The following is a 23,290-nucleotide window of genomic DNA, read 5'->3' as shown; positions in this document are numbered from 1 at the left end:
GCATTTTAAGCACTTAGAAACGTTTTTCTATGTTGTGAAAAATAATGGTTTAGTGGTTTCAAAGTCTAAGATATCTCTTTTTCAAATGAAAATTAGATTTCTTGGTCATTATATCTCTCGGGGTACTATTACTCCAATCGAGAGATCCCTTGCATTCACTTCCAAAGTTTCCGGATAAAATCTTGGAAAAACTCGACGAAGATTTCTTGGTAGTTTAAATTATGTCATGGATTTTTATCCTAATTTAAACTGTCTTGCAAAGCCCTGCATGATAGGCTAAGGAAAAACCCCCTCCTTGGTCACCAAAGATACAAAGATAGTTCAAAGCATCAAAAACAAGTTTTGGAAATTCCTATCCGCATCTGGTGATCATACGCATTTAAGATTGTAGAAACTGATGCATCGGAAATAGGATATGGTGGGATTCTAAAACAAGTTTCAAATTCCAAAGAGTGTATTGTCCAGTTTACTTCTGCTCACTGGAACGATACTCAAAAGAATTATTCTACTATCAAAAGGAAATCCTTTCGATAGTTCTATGTATTTCTAAATTTCAAAGCGATCTTTTAAATCAAAAATTTCTTTTAAGGATTGATTGCAAGTCTGCAAAAGAAGTTTTACAAAAAGATGTCCAAAATATTGCTTCAAAGCAGATTTTTGCCCGATGGCAAGCAATTCTGTCTGTTTTTGATTTTGAAATTGAATTTATTCGAGGAGAATCAAATTCTATTCCCGACTTTCCCGACTAGAGAGTTCTTGCAAAAACAGGAGTGAAAAATGCCAAGAAAATCAAAGTCCAAAGAAGAAAAGTCCACGGCTAGTTCAAAGCCGGCCCAAATTCAAAGCCCAGCGAAGGAAGTTCTCCCTTCAACTTCAAAACCCATCAGAACTTGGACTGAGATAATCCAAGAAGAAATTGATCAACCGGATCCAGTTCAACAAATGGATCCTTCCAAAGCTGATCAAACCCGACAAATTCAGGAGTGGCTTGCTCAGCAAGACCCTGAATTCATTCAAAGAGTGGAAGAATACAAAAGACAAATGGTTCAATCCTATGCGAACCATCTTCAAAGCAAATTATTCCAAAGCCAGAAGCGACTCCAAAGTCGTCCTCTTCCTCTACAAAGGGTAAAGGTATACTTTCTATCCCTTTTCAAAATACCGAGATAGAGATTTTCCCTCCAAATCTATCTCAAAGTTCAAACAGTTTTTCAAAGCCAAACTCTCAGGAGATTGTTTTGAGTCAATCAAAACGTTTTAAATCAAATGAGTATTTGGAAAAACCGATTTTCAAAACGTTTTAACCATTGAGGAAGGATTCTGTACAGAAAGCCCTCCAAATTGGTTTCAAAGATTTTCCCTCCAGGATGGTTTTTCAAACCCTGGAACACTTCAAAGCCTCAGTCTTACTACCAGTCAATCCTCGAGGTTACTGGTTCTGCAAAGTTCAAACATTTCAAAAAAGACAAAGCCCATAAAGACCCTGCATATTCAACATGCACAATCCAAAGAATCCTTCACCCATCTGATTGGGGTATGGATTTACACTCTCCTCGTTCATTTCCCACTTCTCTAAAAAGAACCTACCCTTCAAATCTAAATACCTCGTTCTCCTATTGGGATTACCAGCAAGCCCGGTTTAATACCTTTCTTATTCAAAATGAAGGCAGAAGCCACTCCTGGCTTTTCTACTTCGACACCAGTCTTATTCAAACCTCCAAAATCCCATACTGGTTTAAACAATGGTGGAATTACTACGGTAATGTCCCTGAGACTATCATTCTTGAGGTCTTACCCTTGTTTAACGTCTTCAAAGCAAATTACAAACCCAACTCAATAGAAAGGCGTTTTCCCCCGCTTCTTCTATTTTGTTCAAATTTCTTTCTACCCTGGGTATGTGTATGGTACTTTCACTTCAATCTACTCCCAGATGGTGAAATTACACTTATCCGGAGATTCAAAGTAAAATGGTGGGACAAATTCAACCACCAGGACAAACTGTCCCTTAAAGCCGTTCAAAACTTCTTAACCAAAAATAGCTTTTTGCCACCCCCCAAAGAACAAACAACGTTCTTGGCACAAAAGTCATTTTTACTTCCAAAGCTTGCTGCTACCCAGACCGAAGAAGATTTCCTACAACTAATAAAACAGTTGTCTGAAACAGCTTCTTCCAAAGGCAAATCCAAAGTATCACCATCATCCTCTTCCAGTGCCAGTACTGCTGCATTTGACTTGGATGATTCAGCTGGAGACGATTGATATGGAATATTCAAAGTCTCATAAGGTTATCTCCTTGATAAAGCCCATGGGTTGAAAACCGGAAACGGCAGCCCAAGGATCTTTGTAATAGGCTTAAAGCCCATATCAAAAAGAAAAAGAAAAAGAAATAGAAAAGAAAAGAAAAAGAAAAGACAAAAGCAAAAGAAAAAGTCAAAAAAGCAAAAGATTCTTTCAAAGAAATGGCCGACAGCTTTATCAAAAGAAGGTTGGCATTATTCCAAAAGTTTCAAAGCTTGTGAAGCATTATTGCAACACGCCAAAGACAAGTGGAATCATTTCTACTCCACTAACAAAAGCATCCAAAGCCCGTGAAAGGCATCCAAAGCTCCAAGACCTCTATATATAGAGAAGTCCTCTAAAGAAGAAGGCAGAACTTGAAGTAGACAGCATAGAGAGTTCAGCTCTTCTGTTATCTTGTTCTCAAATAGTTGTTGTAAACACAATACTACCATTTTGGCACCCTCTAATGACTTTTTTGATTTTATTGTAATTTTATCTTTATGTATTTTAACTGCATTTTGATATTTTTTTATATATCATATGATATATTTTTAAAAATATAATTTTTATTATCATCAAAAGACACTTTTCATTATCATTAAAACATATATATATATATATATATATATATATATATATATATATATATATATATATATATATATATATATATAAGAACAATAATTATATCTTTGACAATAATACAAATTAAATAATGCTCTTTTAATATATTTTAATATCTTTTTTTTATAAAATTCAGAAAAAGTAAAGAAAAAACTATATAAATAAAATAATTTTAAAAGAAAATCATAAAATCAAAATTTAAAAAAGTCGTGAAAATAAATTTTTTTTTAAAAAGAAAACGTGCCTGTGAAATTTCTTCAACAATAAAAGCATCAGATGAGACTCTTGGAAATGCATGGGGAATATATCACCTCCTTGCTTTTTGATTCAGCCCATAACACCATGCAATTACTTAAATCACAAGCTGCCTTTACAACCAACAAAACGGCCTGGCATTAACAATCCGAATTACCAAATTCGGAAAACATGTTAACAAATCATCTGCATATCTAATTTACTGGCATAACATATATGTAAATGTAATAAACATCGATCTTAAAATGTTTTAACACTTGTAATCTATATGTATACATTTGTGACGAATAGGGCAGTGAAGTGCTACTAGTGTCTTGGGGGATCACTGGGCCAAGTTGTGATGAATAAAAGAAGCTATAAAATATTAATAATGATGCATATATGCAATGCAGAAAATACTGAAAATGATTTGGCAAATATTTATGCTATGCGACATAATATTGCTTGCAATAATTGAAAGATCAATTGCAGAAGTACCTAACTGCACGAATTCATCTGGGAACGTGAGTGTTCCTTATCCTTTCGGAATTGGAGATGCAAAATGTGCATTTAGTCCCCACTTCCTGCTCAAATGCAACTACACTGGCAGTTCCGCTTATCTGTTGATGGGTGAAGGCAATATTCGCGTTCTTAGTTTATCTTTGGATGAAGGCACTATGATCATTAGTGCGGTAGCTGGATACGACTGCTACAGGTCCGGAAAGCCGGTTTCTACGTTTACTTACAGTATCTCATTAGGATTATACAGTCCCTTCACATTCTCATCCACAAGAAACAAGCTTGTAGGTCTAGGTTGTGATACTTTAGCTCTCATTTCAGGTTTATATGTGGACCATGTGATAAGGCGGCGTTGTACTTCATTGTGTGATGAGGAGGGGTATCGATAGTTGATGAGAAAGGTTCTTGCTCTGGAGTTGGATGTTGCCAGACCTCAATCCCAAAGGGACTAAAAGATTTGGTGGTTGGAATAGGTAGTGAGGCAAACTACAGTGAGAAGGTGAACTAGAGATGCAACTAATGTATTCTTCATTAATGATCAAGATTCTGCTTATGTTAACAAGATCAATCTCACAAAGGACCCATATGACATCACTTTTAAACCACGTGTGGTGGTCGACTAGGTCGCAGACAATAAGACGTGTAAACAGGCTCTTGCTGCTGCTGCTGATAATGCGGGGTTATCTTTATATGCGTGCGGCCATAACACCATTTGCACCGACAATGAATCTGGTCCTGGATATCACTGCTCATGCAAAGAAGGATTCACAGGGAACCTTTATCAAGGATGTCAAGGTATATTAATCTCTTATGAATGTGTGGATCTTCTTACTATTTACCATTTTCATCCATCTGATCTTCTGGGTCATTCCTCAGATATTGATGAGTGCGACGACCGGCAAAAGCATCCGTGTGACGGGTCCTGTACCAACACAATCGGAAATTAGACTTGTCACTGCCCAGCACTCATGTATGGAGATGGAAAAGTGGGTTGTAAAGGAATTGGGAAAACTAGTTTGGCTATAGGTATATTCTACACTTTCTTCATAACAAATAAGGCAAGGCTATGGATCCTGAACCTGCCACCCTAATCATGACTTAAAAAGCCATAACCATTTGGACCACAATTACATAGCTGAAAGTTCATGCCTAATAGCCAAGTATTTTTTTAGGTAAAACAAAGATATTAACATCTTTCTGCTCTCCCATGTGTACAGGTTTAAGCTTGGGCTTCGGGATGATATTTTTATTTGCTGGGTTTTACCTGCTGTATAAACAAATAGAGAAAAGGAGGCGTCTCAAGAATAAAAGGATACTTTTCAAGAAAAATGGGGTTTACTATTAGAACAACAAATCTCTTCAAGCACAGGCAACCTTGAGAAGACAAGGATTTTCACTTCTGAGGAATTGGATAAAGCCAGACTTTTATAATGAGGATTGTATTAAATTCTTGGACGAGGAGGGCAGGGCACAGTCTATAAAGGAATGCTATCAGATGGAACTATTTTAGCTGTGAAAAAGTCTGCAAAGATGCATGAAGGCCAAAGCAGGCAGTTCATAAATGAAGTTGTCATTCTTTCCCAGATAAATCACAAGCATGTGGTTAAATTATTAGGTTGCTGTTTGGAAACTGAAGTTCCTCTACTAGTACATGAATTTGTATCTAATGGATCACTTTGGAATCACCTCCATGATCCACAGGAGGACTCTGAGTTTCCTCTTCAAACTACTGACCGTCTAAGGATTGCAAGTTGCCTACATGCATTCTGCTGCTTCTGTACCAATTTACCATAGGGACACAAAATCCAGCAACATACTTCTGGATGAAAAACGTAAAGCAAAGATATCAGACTTTGGGATTTCAGGATCAGTTCCAGCCGAGAAGACTCAACTGACCACTTTAGTTCAAGGCACATTTGGGTATGTGGATCCTGAATATTTTCAATCAAGCCAGTATACTGATAAAAGTGATGTCTATAGCTATGGAATAGTTCTTGTTGAGCTCCTGATGAGACAGAAGCCAGTTTCAGATATTGTTACAGAAGGAGAGATGGGACTGGCTGCTAAATTCATGTCAGCAATAGAAGAGAATCGTCTAGTTGATGTATTGGATCCTCAACTTTTGGCAGGGGTAGAAGAAAGTAAGCTTATTGCTATTGCTAACCTGGCGAAACGATGCTTAAGATTAAATGGCAAGAAAAGACCAACAATGGCAGAAGTTGCATTGGAACTGGAGAATTTGGAAACGTCTCAAAACCATCAAATTCCTGAGCCAATTTTCCAGGATGAGGATGACATAGGAACATCAAAAGAATGGGATGCTATTTCAACTGAAAGTGCAACTACAAGAATGACGAGCACAAATGAAATGGAATTAGCACTACTTCATGATGTTGTCCTAAGTGACTATCAGCATATTACCATATGAAATATGAAATATGAAATGAATGATGAGAATATTTCCAATGGTTCTATCAGCTGCTTCATCTTCAAAACAGGAATAAGAATCCATTTTCCAAAAACGAATACTCCATGATATAATTTCCAAACTATGATGCCTAAGGAGCCATGAACTGTTGCAAGAAAATTAGAATTGCTACAAAACAAAGTTTTTCACATCATATAAGAAGCCAAAATTATAATTCTATTACTTCAAATTGAACAGAAAATGGCATAACTCAGCAAAGGAATCAATTATGATTCGTGCATTACTATGGAATACTTGTGGAACAATACATGCAATAATATTGGACTGGGAAGATAAATAACCTTTCGTTATATAACTATTGCGCAGAGGAAAGAGAAGGCAAAAATAGGATTGAATGAGGAGAAAATCAACAAATCGGACGTCTGATATAGTTCCCTGCAATCTCAATTCTGTTTTCTTGATCTCAACATCACTTTTCTTTTCCCTCAATATTCATCCAAGTAAGTATATAGCATATCATCTTTCTTTGATTTGCGACGACTAAGTAAGGCCTTGAGAAGGCGTTTACTTTTGCTAGGGTATTGCTCAATGTCTTTAGAATTTTCCTTTTCAGCCTGGACACGCATAGAAGCCGACTTCCTAGGCTCTGAAAGATACTGGAAGATGCAGAGAACAATTAACATTAGATGAACATAACTACTATTTTTTAAGGAATTAAAGCTTTATAAGAATTCACATTAATGCTTGCTATGCAGATTTATCTGCAATGCCTTCTCAATTATAACATGATTATATACTCACTCGCCGTCTTGCAGCAGCAGAACTTGGAGTGGTAGGCCTGCTGCTATTTGGTGTTGTTGGCCTACTTGACACAGACCCCGAACGCAGCAGAGGGAAACGATGAGGTGAAACTGAGCGCTTATCTAATTTACAAGACATTTTTAGCAGATGAGCAGCAGCAGTACATAAATTAAAAAATATTTATTTTCAATTAGAGGGAGAAATTGAGAGGGAAGATGAGGGCACAAAATATGAAAATTTGAGCAATTTTTATGACAGAAGATGCACACCGACCTAATTCTTTCTTGGGCATAGTAGATGTAAACGAAAAAGTTGCAGATCGGTGCGGAGGCCGTGGAGAAGGTGATGGCGAACGCCCTCTTCTGCATGGAACTAACTCAATGTTATTACCCACTCTAACTATACCACCATCTTTTATTTGGTGAGCAAGGATACATCAGTTTTCACCTGACCGAAGTTGTTGGGGTTTCTGTGATTGTAGCTCGAACAGCTTGGTAGCAGATCAAATAAAGGATAACATTATTACACAAGCTTACCGAAGACATAAGAAAACCATAAAGACTAGGATGACTTTCCTACCATTCCGGAACTGATGCCAATCATCTTCATCGTCTAGGTTGCATCCTAGGTATTTTGATTTAGTGCGAATAGCTCCATGCATTGTCTCGCCAACTGAAAATGTATTAACAGGATGTAAAGATACAAGCTTTTATATAGCAGAGGAAAAGCCAACAACAAATTTGATTAATCATAATAATAGTAACAGTGAAAGAAACAGGGAAGCATTATTGCCTGGCAAGATGTACCGCTTGTGGTACTTTGGAGTATTTATCACCAGTGACTGCTGGGTGATGCCCTCATGGTCGATATATTCTTGGCATGTACGTAGTCTCTGACAAATCACAACAAGGAAAAGAACACAAAGATTCAGTACCAAGTGAAAATGGCAATCTTTCAGTAAGAAGCATGCATAGATCTTTTAACTTCAGAACAATTCACAAGTACACTAATCTCTAGAATTATTCTATAAAAGAAGACGAACAACAAAGATGTTAACGTCATTCTGACTGTCATACAAAATGTGTTCCCAATTATTCATTTGTAATACCAACTTAATTTCCAGCCCCACGTGTAAGGTTAGGATACCAACATACAAGTCTGGATTAAAAGAGAGGAAATTAACTGCCATGGACAAGCAATTACCACAAGTGAGATTACTTTTTTCATAATTCTTCTGTCAGATTCAATCAATTAACAATAAACAAGATATGCAAGAAGCACTGTAACTGATTAGGAAACTTTATCAGTCACAGGTCAAGTTGTAAATTATGGTCTACCACAGAATCTACAGAACTCCCCAAACAATCTCAGTCCAGTTAACATGATCACCAACTTCACAGAAAGCAAGTCATTGACTTGCTACTCTTTCATGTATTTTTCAGTGGATCATGGCATATATACTAAACCATGCTAAACATGGTGCAAATTGTGATTTTTCCATTTTAGCAGGCTTTTTTCTCCCTTGATCAAGTGCTTTAAACACAGCATAGGAAAAAAATTATCCCTCACCCTTTGCAGATTAATATTTATTATACAAGCATGTTCCAATCACTAACTTCAAATTTGAAGTATGCTCATGGACAATTCCTTAATAATTTCTGAAAAGCACTCATATCATCAATTAATTTTCCTCATTACCTCAAATAAAAGCATTATACATTTTAAACATTTACTAAGTAATGAAAATCCAAGTATACCTGTTCAATGCAAGATACACGGAATTCTGTTCCAGAAACTTCATCAACCTTCTCATCCAAGAGATCATTAACCTTATATGTTACAGAGCCCAAATGGTCCACAGTATTTACAAGAGCTTTTATGGCGTAATCTTTCAATGTCTCCACTACTCTGCATTGACAGCAGATATAATTAGTTTCTTAGTTCGGGTGGACAAGGATACAGAGAAGACATCATTCCCCAATGTCAAAGACACCACTCATGAAAGAACTACTCAAGGCACTCACATCTGTTTTTGGTCATCATTTGTGTACGATAGTTCAAAATACTCAGCTGCTGAATATAACTGTGTTCTCAGATTCTTCAAATCCTGAAATATATGGATGCAACAAAGAAAATGATGTGCCAAAACCCTATATAGGTTATCTTATTGTAACATGCAAAATTTCTGCCAATAAGTCAAATGAAGAATATCAAAATTCTTAAAGGGTGAACAGTGTGAAAGGATACATATTAGTAACAATTGCTCAAGAACCTTGAGAGAATCGTGACTATATCAAGCTGGTTCAAGTAAAAACTACTCAAACTTGAGTCAATTCAAGAACTCAAGGCTCGAAACTTTACTAAATTTTCAAGTTTTGTTTCTAATACTTGAGCTCAATTCGTAAGATACTCATGCTCAACTCTAATTGACTTTATTATTAAAAGATTTTAAGTCAAATTTTCAATTGATCTTGAGTAAGCTGAAATTGGCAGTAGAATTTTATGTATCTCGTATAAATCAGTAAACATAAAATCTTGTCATTTAAATGTTAATTTAAAATTCAAATAACATTTAAAATTATATAAAGAAAATTAAATACTTGACTAGGCTCATGTGCATTTTGTTAGTAAAATCTGAAGAGCTGACAACTAGATTGACTCAATTACACTCCTATAAAGAAATAGTCCAAAGTAAGAATTTTAGAAGCAGATTGTACAAGTATAATCTTGAATGATGGAATCAATCAGCATAAGTAGTTGATTAGACTAGCAAATATATGCTATAGTATACACACAATTAAAAAATACCATCTTTTATCATGAAATTTAAAATATAAGTTTCCTGCAGATGAGGGACCAACAAATAAAAGTTAAGAAAGAGCACCTTAAGACTATCAGAGAAGAGCAAGCTCTGCTGCATAGAGACCTCATCATAATTCGATGCCTCCCTAGAGGCAGTAGACGCAGTCATTGTACCCTTAGAAAAGAAACTTGCACATACAATCCCTTATCCTGCAGGAATGGCAATAATCAAAATTAGAAGACTGCCGATCATGCTCCTACAGACGCAACAGAAAGAAAAGTAGACCTTAAATTGTTGATGTTCTGCAGAAAACTTTTTTGCAATCTCTCAAAAGATCAAACTTTCTTCCAATAACCCAGCTTTAGAAACCCACTAAAATCCTGAGAGTTCAAAAGTGAAAATCCTCAAATGAACCAATATTGGTGATGGAAAAGGCAGCAAGCATGCAAGAGAGCAACCACATCTCACATTTGTATAAAGTGATAAATCATACCCCAAATCAAAACCCTATCTGAACCCTGATGGCTTTAAGATTCAAAAACCTTAAAGATTCAAAAGAACAAAGAGAAAGGAAGAGACATAAACATTTTTTTCCTAACAATTTACAACTAAAAAGAAACCAAAAGCACCTATATTCCAAACAAGATTGGGAAGCAACAGTCTAAGCCAGCAATACTTTTTCATGCCACACTTCAGCAGCCAATCAGAAAAGCAAAAAATGAATAGATAATTAGATTACAAATTCAAAATTTCAACAAAGAATCTAAATAATTAATAAGCATATCACAAAAGTATGTCTCAGTCAATCTGTAAAAGGCACAAGAAGCTTGAAATTCCCAACTTTGTCACTATTGCCACAGAGGAAATAAGCAAAAATTCTATCTACAGTTCAAATACAGGAAATTACCTGAACTTAACCAAATACTCTCATTGAACTCAACCGAGTAAAGCTAGCAACTTTACTGGCTTATTTTTAAATTTGCCCACAAAACAAGAACAGAGAAAAAGTGAAAAGAATTGGGTTTTATAAGTGAAACTAAAGGGACTAACCTGATCCTCCTACAAAGGAACAAACTTGGAAATTTCTGTGCAGCTGCTAAGACTATAATAAGCCAAAGCCAGTTTTCCCCATCCAAATTTTATTCACTAACCAATGTGAAAGTGAAAACCCAGGTTGCCCAAATGCCAAATAAAGGACACAGAGAGGCTAGAATGAAACGTGTATGATATTTGGTATGCAATAATGCTTTTTCACTCTAAACCAAAGAAAACGACAAACATTAATGTGTATATGAAGTAGTTTATGAAGCTACATGAGCACCATAAAAAAGCAAAAACCAAGGAGTTATTTAGAAAGGAGAGGAGAGAAGTTGAATATGAAGAAGAAGAAGAAGAAGAATAGGAGGAAACAAGCATCAAGGCTAGCACGTCTGAATTAGGAGGAATCCAAGTCTTTTTTAAGAAGAAAAGTGAGCAAGTCCTTTTGGAAGCAAAAACTAGCAATTCCAGCACCACTACTCATGATTTAGTCCAATTTTAGTGGAACCCACTTCTTCTTTTGTCTGTATTTTATTGAGTTTTTAAGAAAAAAATGAATGAAAGAATAAAAAGATAAAATGGGTACTGCTCTGTTCCTGTCCTGCCTACCGTCCTGACTGCAAGATTTCATTTCCATCACTAAAAACTCTACAGTTTTCAGTTCTTGAATCAATCAATGGCATTGGCAATGGGGCGGGCAAGGGGCCCCGTTTTCCCCGCTCGTCACGGAGGAAATGATGGACTGATTTTTTAACCGTTTGATTGAACTCATTAACCATCAGGTAAACTCTGGTAAAATGGTCAAGTTGCTGGCTTGTCCGCTAGAGACCCCTCCTCCATGTTCTTGAAAGGCACGCGAGTGCTTTTCGTAGCTTCATTCGTCGCTACTTCTTGATTTGCTAATCTCACCCACGCGCCCAAATTCTTGAGTGTCCATCAACGGTTTATAGATCAATTTGCCCCCTCAACTTGAAGTTAATAGCCAATTTATCCAGGTTCTTAATTTTTTTGGTCCATTTTGTCCACCAACTTAACAAAAGGGGCAAATTCACTCCAAACTCTTATAACTTTAGTAGACTAAGTTTTGCACATCATACAAAGAAAGTAAAAGTTGAGTTAAAAGATCTAATCGATAAGTAGAATTCAATTGAATTATTAAAACTTCATATTAGTATCAAACTCGGATAAAATAAAATTATTAAATAATTTAAATTAAATAATACTCTTAATAATATTTAATCTTAGTATATAATGTAAAATAATTAAATAATATTTATTTTCTTACTCTATTTTTATTTTAAGCACAATTTGATCGTTGTATCTAAGAATAATAATTAGTCTATGAGTTTTGATTGCATTAACTATTATCTCATATGTTAGTTTTCATGTTATCAACTCAGTTAAAGAACTAAATCGACAAAAAGTTTAGTTTGGTTCATAATTTAATATTGATTATTAAGTTATTTAACTTTAGATAAATTAACTTTAATATCTAATAAAATATAAAATAAAAATATTTATTAATAATTTCTTATCTCATTAGCTTAAGAAAAGTATTTTAGAGAAAATCCCAACGTACTTTTTGTACTAATAATTTCTAATTTTGAGATAGTTATGAGTTGAGAAAATTTTATTATTTACTATTTTAATAAATATATAAAAATACAATAATAATAATTACGAGTTCAAGATTTTTTATTTTAATTTTTTATATATTTTAATTTTTTAATAAGAAAAATTATTAAAAATGGTTTAGTTTCTTAAGTTTATATATTATTAATTTGAGATAAAATTGATACTTATATGAAAGTAACTAATTAGATTTTCTTATTCATTTGACTAAATTATGCTAAAAATAAAAATAAAAATAAAAAATTTTATCAACTAATTATTTTTATTAGAAACTAAGATAAATTATTTTAAAAAACTACAAAATTTATTCTATTTTAATAAAGAAATTTAAACTTATATGAGTTTAATTTAATTATTTTATTTAATAAAAAATTATAATTTAATTATTCTTGTTAGATATTATTATTAGATTATACTAAAATAAAAATCTTAAAATATCAATTATTTTATTAAGTTTGATACATAATATAAAGTCTAGGGACTAAAATGAACTTTATTTATTGACCAGGTAGTTCATTCACTTGCTTTACATAACACGTGGATTCAATCCCTTAATTTGGAGAGAGATTAGACTGAATTGGTCGTTTTTTGCCAAATTGATGGTTAAAAAGGACCGAAAAGTTAAAATGAGTAAATTGGTTATTGACTCCAAGTTGAGGGGGCAAATTGACCTTTAAACCGTCAATCAACAATAGACCTTAACAAATTTAGGTCTAAGAGCATTCCAACAAATTTTTTTAATTCATGCTCCTTCTTTATTATAAAGAACATATGCAAAAATTAAGTTTCTAAGAGCGTCCTTAATTCATTCTCCTTCACTAAAATAACTCAAAGATTACAATCTCTCTCCTTAAATTTAAGAAAGAAGAAAATAATTCTTAAATATATTATATTATTTCTCTTTACTACATAAAAAACTTTATAATATTCTATCGCAATAAGGATTCAATTGTATAATTTCTTAAGAAGAAACTAGGGGGGAAAAGCTCTTTTGGTTTGAATAAATATTTTTGAGGATTTAGCAAATCAGTAGGATGGCCATAGAAGAAAAGAGTAATATTAGGGATGGAATAAGCAATCATTAATGCTACATGGGTTTATTTTGCCAGACTTGAAATAGTTGGGTACAAAATTAAAAACAGGTTAAATCAGTAAGGATTTTTTTGTAATTTAAATATTTTAGTATGCAAAGCACAACCTAAAATTAAATTAAATTAAAATTCAAGAAGAAAATAATAAAATGTTAATTCAATTTTTTTCACTGTCCTCTACAAAAATTAAATTGGCGTCTCCTAGTCTCCCTCATTTTTTTTGTTGTTTCGTTAATATCATAATTATATTTTTTTTTTAACTCTTTTCTTTAAGAGTCAAATTCTCTTTTTTTTTTACTTATTTCTCTCTCTTTTTACTCTATTAATAAAAAGTTAATTAGAGAGTTGTTTACACCCAAATTTAGTATTGGTTTAAGCCCATTAAATTTTACTAAGCCCATAAGAGAAAGCTCATTTAATATTTATTTGAATCCTAAAGCATATGTGTTTTGGCCCATTTCCAGATTTCGGACCCATATGTAAATTCCCGACCCACTAGTCAAGAGTTGATTTAATAATCCTTAAGGATTATTGACATGTCTAGTCAAGAGTTGATTTAATAATCCTTAAGGATTATTGACATGTGATAAATGAGGAAGCATGAAGGTGGAAAGCAATTACAAAATCTTTTGGAAGCTTGAAGCACGTTATTGAGAAGTGGAAAGAAGGAATACAAGTGTCAGCCAAGGAGGAAGTGGTGTGGAAGTGAAGTATATCTAAAGAAGAAAAAACACATTTATAATATGTGAATAAGAAAGCTGAGCAAAAGCAAAAAGATAAGAGAAATAAGGCTAAAAAGTTGAGAAGAGTAAGGAAGTAAAGCAAGCAAGTTACATCATCAACATGTGCAAAATGTGAAAAGCAATAGTATGTGCTCTCAAGTTGAGGAGTTAATTAAGGATCAAGCCAAAGATGGAGAATATGTCAGAGCATCTCTTAAGCTATGGAAGTCTATAAATAGGCAAAAATCCCCTAATGAGCAAATCTCACCCAATCAATCAAATATAAAATTAAACTAGACCCAGAGTCTATAAACTTTACTTTTACATTTATCCTCAGATTAGAAAGCTATCTTTCGATGAGTTCAACAATCCTTAGTTAAATAATCATTAGGATAGAAAAGTAATTCTTAGTTGTTAATTTACAGTACGTTCAAAGCTCTCAAGTGCTCCTAAACATTCAATTTCATTTGTAAGTCAATTACTTTATGCAATTAATTTTTGTGGCTTTTTAGTTATTATTTTAATATTATATTTATTGTAATTAAGTTCCTTAGGTTACATATTTACATCATCGCTCTTAGCTTACAGTAATTTAGCTCTTAGCTTTATTCCTTAAGCTCATTTTCGCATTCCCAACTTATTAATTACATGCTCATAGGTCAAGTTATGCCCTTAGCTCATATTGCATGCCAATAGCTTATATTTATATCCTTAGCTCATTAATTAGCTCTGTGTTAATTTGGCAATATTGTATCAACTTACCTAAAAACTCAAGGTAATCTAGATCCTTTATTACCTGCACAATCATCTAGATTAGAAGTTAAATGGTCGCGTATTTTACATTTATTACATCCATTACAATTATTTGAGGTAATCAACCTCGCACACTCAGCAATCCATTACACATGCAAGGGCCGAATACTGACCAAACAGTAATTTTGGCACACCTAGTGGTACACATCCATGCAGTGCATCAACACTATGTTTATTTTATTTTATGAAGAATTCTTAAACTAATGGTTCCAAAGACTAGTAGTGCTTTAGAAATATTACCAGGTCTCATGATACAAAAGGTGTGTTTACAACAGCAGGGCACAATATTCATCTTCCTCAACTTGTGAACAAATCGAATAAAGAAGGGAGAGAAGCCCAATTCCTCAAAATCCTTACCTTTAAGGTGAAGAAGTTCACTGAAATTCAGCAAGACCTGATGCTGCAAATCCAGTTAACAATTTTCTTTCATTCCTTAGTGTTGTTAATCCTACTGCTTACTTTGAAATCCTAGAAGGTCTAAGGAAGTAGAGTAAGGAGGTACTCAAGATAATGGAAGAACACACCAGACACCTAGATAGAGATTTTGCATGGTCATGCAAAAGACATAGCGAGAATTTGGTAGCACCAATTCACCATACGGAGTTCTCAATTGAGTTCGTCTAAGGTGTCATCAACTTTCATCCCCAACTCTACAACGGGCTAAGGAAGTTCTTGTTGTTAGACCTACTACACACCATGACGAGGAGCTCGGGGGGCAATCCTAAGGGGATTCTCTTATTGTGAATGGAATTCAAAGGTTGGATGAAGAACACTATCAACCTCCTCACAGTGGAGAATAAAATCCAGGACTTGTTAGGAATCCATCGCAGACTGGCCGCCAACCGGGTATTCCTTTGATTTATCAGTGGTTGAATCCTCAGCAATTATATGGAGCAACCAATCCTAACATTCAGCCTTACTTGTATGAGGAAGAGACTATACCTCAAAGAATTCCATACATTGGAATTAACAAAGGGAATATTCCTCAAGTATCAATTCCTCAAATGCAAGTTTCTTAAACTAACATTAATGTAGGTGCAATAAAAGAAGCATACAAAAGCTATATGGACCTAGTCTTCACCAAATAGGTCGTCCTTAATTTTAAAAACCATATCCTATTGAGGACAGGATTGACAAAGAAATTCTTAAGTTCTTTGAGAAGAAGAAACCATGCTGATAAACGAGGACTCATTCCCTCCTATGGCCTCCATCAATGCTACTACTTTCGAATTAAGGTCAATCCTTAAAGACAAGAGCAAGGTATGGATCAAGGCCAAAATTCAAAGTTCAATTGTAGGAAGATGTTTTATAGAAGGTGGACACCCAAGCAAATGATTATTCAAATCCAATAGGAGATGAAGTAGGATCGTGCACTAAATTAGAAATGAAATTTGTCTCCTCAAGGAATTCACACTCAGGATGAAAGAGTCCAATAAATCCCAACATGGCCTATTATTGGAAACTAGAAGAATAGAGCTTCAACAATTAGGGCTAGGAAGTCATTTTCAAGCTTTCAACGCAAATTCTAAAGGAACTCGAGGGCATTCCTTAGAAGTTCTTAAAGTTGTTCCTCAATAGAGTAGTGATCGAGATCATCGTCAAGTTGAGGAGTAGTATGAAGCACATCAATAAAGTGAAAAATTAACTCATTCTCCTTACTCTCTAGATAGTGATGGTTGCCGTAGTGGCGGACCTACAGATCCTCAATAAAGTTACATGACTTGTTCTGCTACACAAAGAGCTGAGGAATCCAAATAAGTTTTGTTTGAACTCGGGGGGCAGTCCTCAGAGGTTTCTCAAGAAGACCTTGACTCACGTCCTATTCAGGATGATGAGGACAATCAACTATGCCATAAGGGTGAGGAATTTCCACTATATAATAGTCATTGTATAAGTAGGCTTGTGGATTCTCCACAAACTTTTGGAATCACTTCACCTCTTGTCGTATCCTTAAATTAAAAAAGAAGATCAAAGAAGAAAAATACAAGTAGATACACTTTTTGCAAGGTGTGGGTGCCTAAGAAGCATCTGATTCAAGCAAGAGAAGAGCGACACAAGAATCACCAGAAGAAGAAAGCTTCAAAAATTGATACTAGAAAGACTTTCCGCAATATGTGAATTCCTAAGCAATATTTGGTGCAGACGGAGAAGAACCGAGTGAGAAATGTACATAAGGCTCTTAATAATTCTTATATAAGATTTCACAACAACCAACTGAGAGTTATAAATTCTCCACATATGAAGCTCTACCAATAGAAGCGTGGATTTCATAAAAAATGTCCACAACCTCTCACTAGAACACAAAAGAGAAGATTACAGAGATAGACGACTGCAAAGAGAAGATGGATGGAATTGAGGACTGCCTAAGGAGAAAGAATTTTACTGAGGAGTCAAGATCAATAGGAATGATAGAATATCAAATAAGAATTTTCAAAGTAGGAAAAATTCTAATTCCTTATGGAAATCCTATAAAATTCTCATTCACCATTCAAAAAGTCAACTACATAAGAAATGAGGAAGGTTAACGCAGAGGTTTGGAGGGCACCTTCCCTAGTGAAAGAGAAAACTTTGTCAAGGATTCACTAGTCCAGAGAAAGCACGAATTCACAAGCCTTTGAAAAGGATGTCAAAGAAAAGCACAACAAAAGCTTCATCTTTGTGGAAGAATCAATTTCACCATTCAAATAGTAGGTAATCAACATCCAACAAGCATGCACATTGAGATCAAAACTGATAGTAAGTTCTTATTATGTGTTTTCCATAGTATTAACATTACTGTTAGTTATTATGTCTTACTGTGGAAAGAATTGGTTCAAATCACTACCAAATAAAGACTATTACTGTAGTGTGGGTTTTGAGCCTATTATATGCGAGGATGAAAGGAAGGAGTAAGATTAAGATTAAAGGTCAATACCACTACCATGTAATCAAGTCACTAATAGTAGTGATTTGGTATTGTAGGAATGATAGACCGATTCTACGGCTAAATTTGACATCCTAAGTAGCTAACTTAGTGGCTAGATTTAATATCGTAAGTCAACTATTTAGGGTCCATGAAGAAAAGTTTGCCTAAAGGCCACTTTTCAATAAGAATTACTAAGGATTCAATTCCTTGCCTAGTAAGAGCTCCACAACAGATGAGGTTGGAGGAGAAATAATAGTGGGTCAAATCATAAATAATGGGAATGAAGCATCAAAATCCTTACTATTGGGGCAAAGAATAGTTCTACAAAGGGAGTCAGGATTGAAGAAAGAAATTTACAAATAATTCACTGGCTTTCAAGCAAAATTCTAAAGGCATAAGAGTAGAAAACACTACTTGAGAATGTGAAGAAGCAATAGTGGAAGTGCTTATAGTGGTAGTGGCGATAGTAACATTAATGCTTCAGGAATGTAAGCCAAGATTATCCCGTGGAAGGAAATTCAAGACATCAAGATAAGAAGAAGTACATTACAGAGTCATCAAGTTAAAAGAAGCGAGGAATTACCATGTTCGTAGTAGTGGCCCTTGAAAGATTTGGAACAAAGACATTTGAAGAAATTTCAATCAAAGCCTAAAACGATATGCATGACCAACAAAAGGAAAGTAAGGTACCATTTGTCAGAACCTATTTTCTGGATCTAAATATCAAGAAAATTATGAAAAATCCTATGATGAAAGTTATTGCCTTCTCGGGTCTCGGGAGACAAAGGACGGGTGAATTCAAGATTAAAATTGGGGTTAATCCGACCAAAATTACCTTTTTAAATCAATTTGGAGTTAATTATGAAGAAAAATAAAGTTTTAGGGTCAAAATAATGGATTTTACAAGTTCGGGGACTTAATTGCAAATTTTTCAAATTTCCCACATTGAGAGCCAATTGGCTCTACACAGAGCTTATCGGCGAATCATAGAGCCAACCGGCTCTACACAGTGCCGATTCTAGAAGATATTTGTCGATAATCAATGGATTTTAATGATATTTAGTTAAATTTTAAAGATTTAATTTATTGGATATTGGGTATTTATCGATTCTTTAAAAAGAATTTTAAATAAAGTTAAAGTCTATCGGTTCCTCTAGGATTTTCTCAAAAACTACCTTTATAAATAGAAAGTGATGACTAGGGTTAGGGGGGAACAAGAGCTAACTACAATAGAAGGTAACAACATCGATTAGAATACTGTGGATTAAAAAACTCACGTTCATTATTGAGCAAAAGGTTTTTGGCAACTAAGAAAGAAGGTCACTAAGAAAGAACTCATATTTGAAAACTCTTTTGAAACGACAAAAACTTTCTCAATACCATATCTAGCACTGGATTCCCAATCGATCTTTGACTCAACCACTTTATCATCTCATAAGACTCGCAGAACGATCAACTACGGTGACAACCTGAGAATTCCCCAACTTTCATCCATTATCATCAACATCACTCTCCCATTAAACTGGTTTTCCTATTCTTTATGTTTTTTCTTAGAAACATGATTAGGGCTACTTTTCTATCCTATAATCATAATTAATGTGATTAGATTAGGTTTTTTATGAATTAGCATATTACTAATTCATTGGGTTTCAAAATTTGATAATAAGAATACTAGGGTTATGAATATGATAATATGCATGCCTTTGGGTTTTAAATCTGATTAATCACATGATTAGTATTATATGATCATATTTTCATTTTCCTTATGATTTTTTAATTAAATTAGTTTAATAGGATTATGTGATTAATTTGCCAAGTTTGTCCACTGTGTTTGCATATTCTTAGGTTTTGTATAACTTTTTAGGATTTCTAGCTCAATCTGATGTTATTTGTTATTTTATTTTAGTTTTATTTTACTCCCTTCATATTCTAATTATTTTTACCTTCTGTGCATGTTAAAATTGGCTTTAGGATGCGAGGATTATAAAAAAGTCGTAAAAACCCACCTAGAGAAGCCCTAGAGCCGATCGACTCAATACAGAGCTAATTGGCTCGATGTTGCGACGATCAACTCTATGCCTATAGTCAATCGGCTCAGCTCCCTTTTGATGTATTCATTATTAATCTAGCTTGGGCTTAATATTAATGGGCTAGACCTAGTTGAATTATATGTATTATTTGGTATGATTATGTATGAACTATTGTATTTATAGGGAATGATTTTTTAAATAATAAAATGAAAGACTAAGATACACAATATTTGAGTTCGTGACACATGCGTAACTCCTTTGCCCATTTGTCTGAAGTTGATTTAATAATCCTTAAGGATTATTGACATGTGATAAATGAGGAAGCAAGAAGGCGGAAGGCAGTTATAGAATCTTCTGAAAGCTAGAAGCACGTTCTTGAGAAGTGGGAATGAATAAATACAAGTGTCAGCCAAAGAGGAAGTAGTGTGGAAGTGAAACATATCGAAAGAAGAAAAAAGCACTCTTATAATGTATGAACAAGGAAGTTGAACAAAAGCAAGAAGTAGAGAGAAATAAGGCTAGGAAGTTGATAAAACTAAGGAAATGCAGCAAGGAAGTTACATCATCAACATGTGTAAAATGTTAAAAGCAACAGTACATGCTCTCAAAGTGGAGAGTTAATTGAGGACCAAGCCAAGTATGAAGAAAGTATCGGGGTATCTCTCAAGCTATAGAAGTCTATAAATAGATAAAGACCCCTAGTGAACAAATTCCAGCCAACCAATCAAATACAAAATCAAAACAAATCCAAAGTTTATAAACTTTATCTTTATATTTATCCTTAGATTAGAAAGCTATCCTTAGATTAGTTAAGCAATCCTTAGTCAAAAATCCTTAGTTGTTAATTTACAGTATGTTCAAAGCTCTCAAGCATTCCTCAATATTCAATTTTATCTGTAAGTCAATTAATTTATGCAATCAATTTTTAAAGCTTTCTAGTTACAGTTTCAGTATTATATTTATTGTAATTAAGTTCCTTAGCTTACATATTTATATAATCGCTCTTAGCTTACAGTAATTTAGCTTTTAGCTTTATTCCTTAAGCTCATTTCTACACTTTCAACTTATTAATCAGATACTCATAGCTCAAGTTCACGTCCTTAGTTCATATTTGCATGTCAATAATTCATATTTATATTCTTAGCTCATTATTAGCTTAATCTTTAATTAGTTCATTAATTAGTTCTACATGTTGATTTGGTGAAACTACATCAACTTAGACGATGGAATAGGAATTGGAAGTAGGCAAAATGGTGATGAATTGTGATTGGTCCAAACCTTCGACCCGTGACTTATTGCGACCCGCCCGGAATGTCCATCCATACTAAGACCTTATTCACACAGCAAAGTAATCTAGGTCCATTTATTCCTTGCACAATCATCTAGATTAGAAGTCAAATGATCATGCATTTTATATTTATTATATCCATTGTAATTATTTGAGGTAATCACTGTTTGGCACGCTCAACATTCAATCGTACGTGAAAGGACTGAATACTGCTCAAATATGAGTAAAATGGACAGTATTGTTAGAATATACACACATTTCAAGACAAGTTAAAATTGAAAGTTAATTATTTATAATTTAAGAGGAGGTATATAGAGAATATTATTGGGAATACTTTAACACAGTTTCATGAAGTATGAGGACAAGAGATAATATATAATCTATTTTTAAAAATTAATACATTAAAATATTCTTTGATTAGAAACAAAGAAAGAATAGTTTTATTAATTCGGTTAAATTGAAAGTTCTTAATTTAAAATTGAACTGAATTGAGCTAAACTAATTTTAATTTTTTAAAAGATTTAAACTGAATAAATTGAATTTGAAAAAAAAAAAAAAGCAAATCACTGGTTTACCTTGACATTTTTATGTCTTTCAGAATTTTTATTACTTTATATTTAATTAGGAGTGAACGTGGTTCAATTAACAAGATCGTGCTTATAAAAAAGAAACCGACCATTCGGTATTGATTCTTTACTTTCTTAATCAAGAATCAAACTAAATATTTAGTTAACCATTAATTCGGTTAATCAAACAGTTGGCTTTTTAATTACAGTTTTCCGGTTAATCGAAAAATTAAAAAAAAATTGAAAAGAAGAGGAAAAAAATGAAACAAAAGATGTGTTTACTTTTTCAATTTTTAGTTAACTGATAAAAGAAAATTCTTTTTCAAGAATATATGTAAAATGTAAATATCGTAATTTTTTTTTTGAAATATTATACAAGATTCATATAAATAATTATATTTATCTAAATATATATAATATATAATTTAATATTAAAAATATTATTGGTCAATTCAGTTAATCGTCGATTTCTAAAATTAAAAATCATAAACCAATAAGTTAACTAAATTTATTAGAACAAATATTAAAACTTCAATCAACTAGTTATGTTAACCAATTTTTCGATTCAGTTTCGGTCAATCTCTCAACCGGTTCAGTTTGTTTGATTTTTCTACTTACCCCTATTTTTAACAAGTTAGATTTAAGATATATGTATGTGTATATATGTATGTATGTATGTACATATGTTTATTTGATTTCAGTTAATCTCTCAATCGGTTCAGTTGGTTTGATCTTTCTACTCGTCCCTGTGTTTAAGCCAGTTATAAATAGGAATAATCTCTATACTGTAATAAGTTAAGTCTCGTTTTAAAAAATATTTCTTATATATATATATATATATATATATATATATATATATATATATATATATATATATATATATATATTTTAAAATCTATGTTATGCTATGTTTTGTCTTACTATATTATTATTTTATCTCATTAATTAATTTTCTATAATATACCAAGATATTAACATATCTTATCTCCTGGTTGCTATCATTTTACCTAATATAATTAAGTATAAGGTAAGAAAAAAAATTTAGTACTCAAAATTTTATTAAATTATAATTTATAGTCATAAATTTTATTTAATTTCAATATATATATAAAGAACTTTTACTCTATATATATTAAAATTAGGTCGGAGTCGATAGAATGAGCATGAACTACAATCATATGACCACTAAGTAAAATTCTCACTTTATTAAGTAGAGGAAGAAAATATATATTTCAATATTTGGAAATTGTATATCTCTTAAACCAAGTAGATTTTGATGGATATTTAATTTCTTGAATAGATATATTATAATATTATTCGTACACTGTTGTTTTATATTTCTTTAATTTTATTTTAAAATTATTGTAAAATAAATCAAGTGATTAGCTTTTATTTATGACTTTTATAATAATATTAAGCATGATGATATTTAAATTAAAATATATTTTAAAAATATTTTTATTATATTTTGTCCGTTAAAATATTAATTTATGTTTTAGTTTTTGATTTAATTCTA

At 33.0% G+C, this 23,290-nt stretch overlaps 1 protein-coding gene and 1 pseudogene across 4 annotated transcripts; one reads left to right on the top strand and one right to left on the bottom strand.

The window, feature by feature from the left end:
- Positions 1-5,134: 5,134 nt before the first annotated feature.
- On the top strand, positions 5,135-6,136 carry LOC8272405 (annotated as a pseudogene).
- Positions 6,137-6,280: 144 nt separating this feature from the next.
- LOC8272404 (protein ABIL2) lies at positions 6,281-11,346 on the bottom strand. 4 transcript variants are annotated; one of them, XM_015717734.3, is made up of 11 exons: positions 10,740-11,344; positions 9,975-10,069; positions 9,771-9,898; positions 8,911-8,993; positions 8,644-8,794; positions 7,679-7,778; positions 7,466-7,558; positions 7,334-7,376; positions 7,160-7,248; positions 6,887-7,008; positions 6,281-6,741 (listed from the first exon to the last, which is right to left on the bottom strand). In XM_015717734.3, exons 3-11 carry the CDS (start codon positions 9,855-9,857, stop codon positions 6,571-6,573), a joined length of 939 nt encoding a protein of 312 aa, XP_015573220.1. In that variant the 5' UTR covers positions 9,858-9,898; positions 9,975-10,069; positions 10,740-11,344; the 3' UTR covers positions 6,281-6,570. The 4 variants fall into 4 exon arrangements, with proteins under 4 accessions (XP_015573220.1, XP_002516649.1, XP_015573221.1 ...); XM_002516603.4 differs by lacking the exon at positions 10,740-11,344 and adding an exon at positions 10,597-10,733; XM_015717735.3 differs by lacking the exon at positions 9,975-10,069 and having other exon boundaries at positions 10,740-11,346.
- Between the last annotated feature and the right edge of the window lie 11,944 nt (positions 11,347-23,290).

Source organism: Ricinus communis, chromosome 1 (assembly GCF_019578655.1).
Source record: "Ricinus communis isolate WT05 ecotype wild-type chromosome 1, ASM1957865v1, whole genome shotgun sequence".
Classification (NCBI taxonomy): domain Eukaryota; kingdom Viridiplantae; phylum Streptophyta; class Magnoliopsida; order Malpighiales; family Euphorbiaceae; genus Ricinus; species Ricinus communis.
The sequence above is the reverse complement of the archived record's forward strand: the minus strand, read 5'-3'. Positions and strand labels throughout refer to the sequence as shown.

Coding starts and splice junctions, on each gene's coding strand:
- LOC8272404 (XM_015717735.3), bottom strand. CDS start 9,857: ATGACTGCGTCTACTGCCTCTAGGGAGGCATCGAATTATGATGAGGTC. Junction 8,795..8,910: donor AATGATGACCAAAAACAGAT/GTGAGTGCCTTG, acceptor CTGTCAATGCAG/AGTAGTGGAGACATTGAAAG. Junction 7,779..8,643: donor GTGTATCTTGCATTGAACAG/GTATACTTGGAT, acceptor GTGATTTGTCAG/AGACTACGTACATGCCAAGA.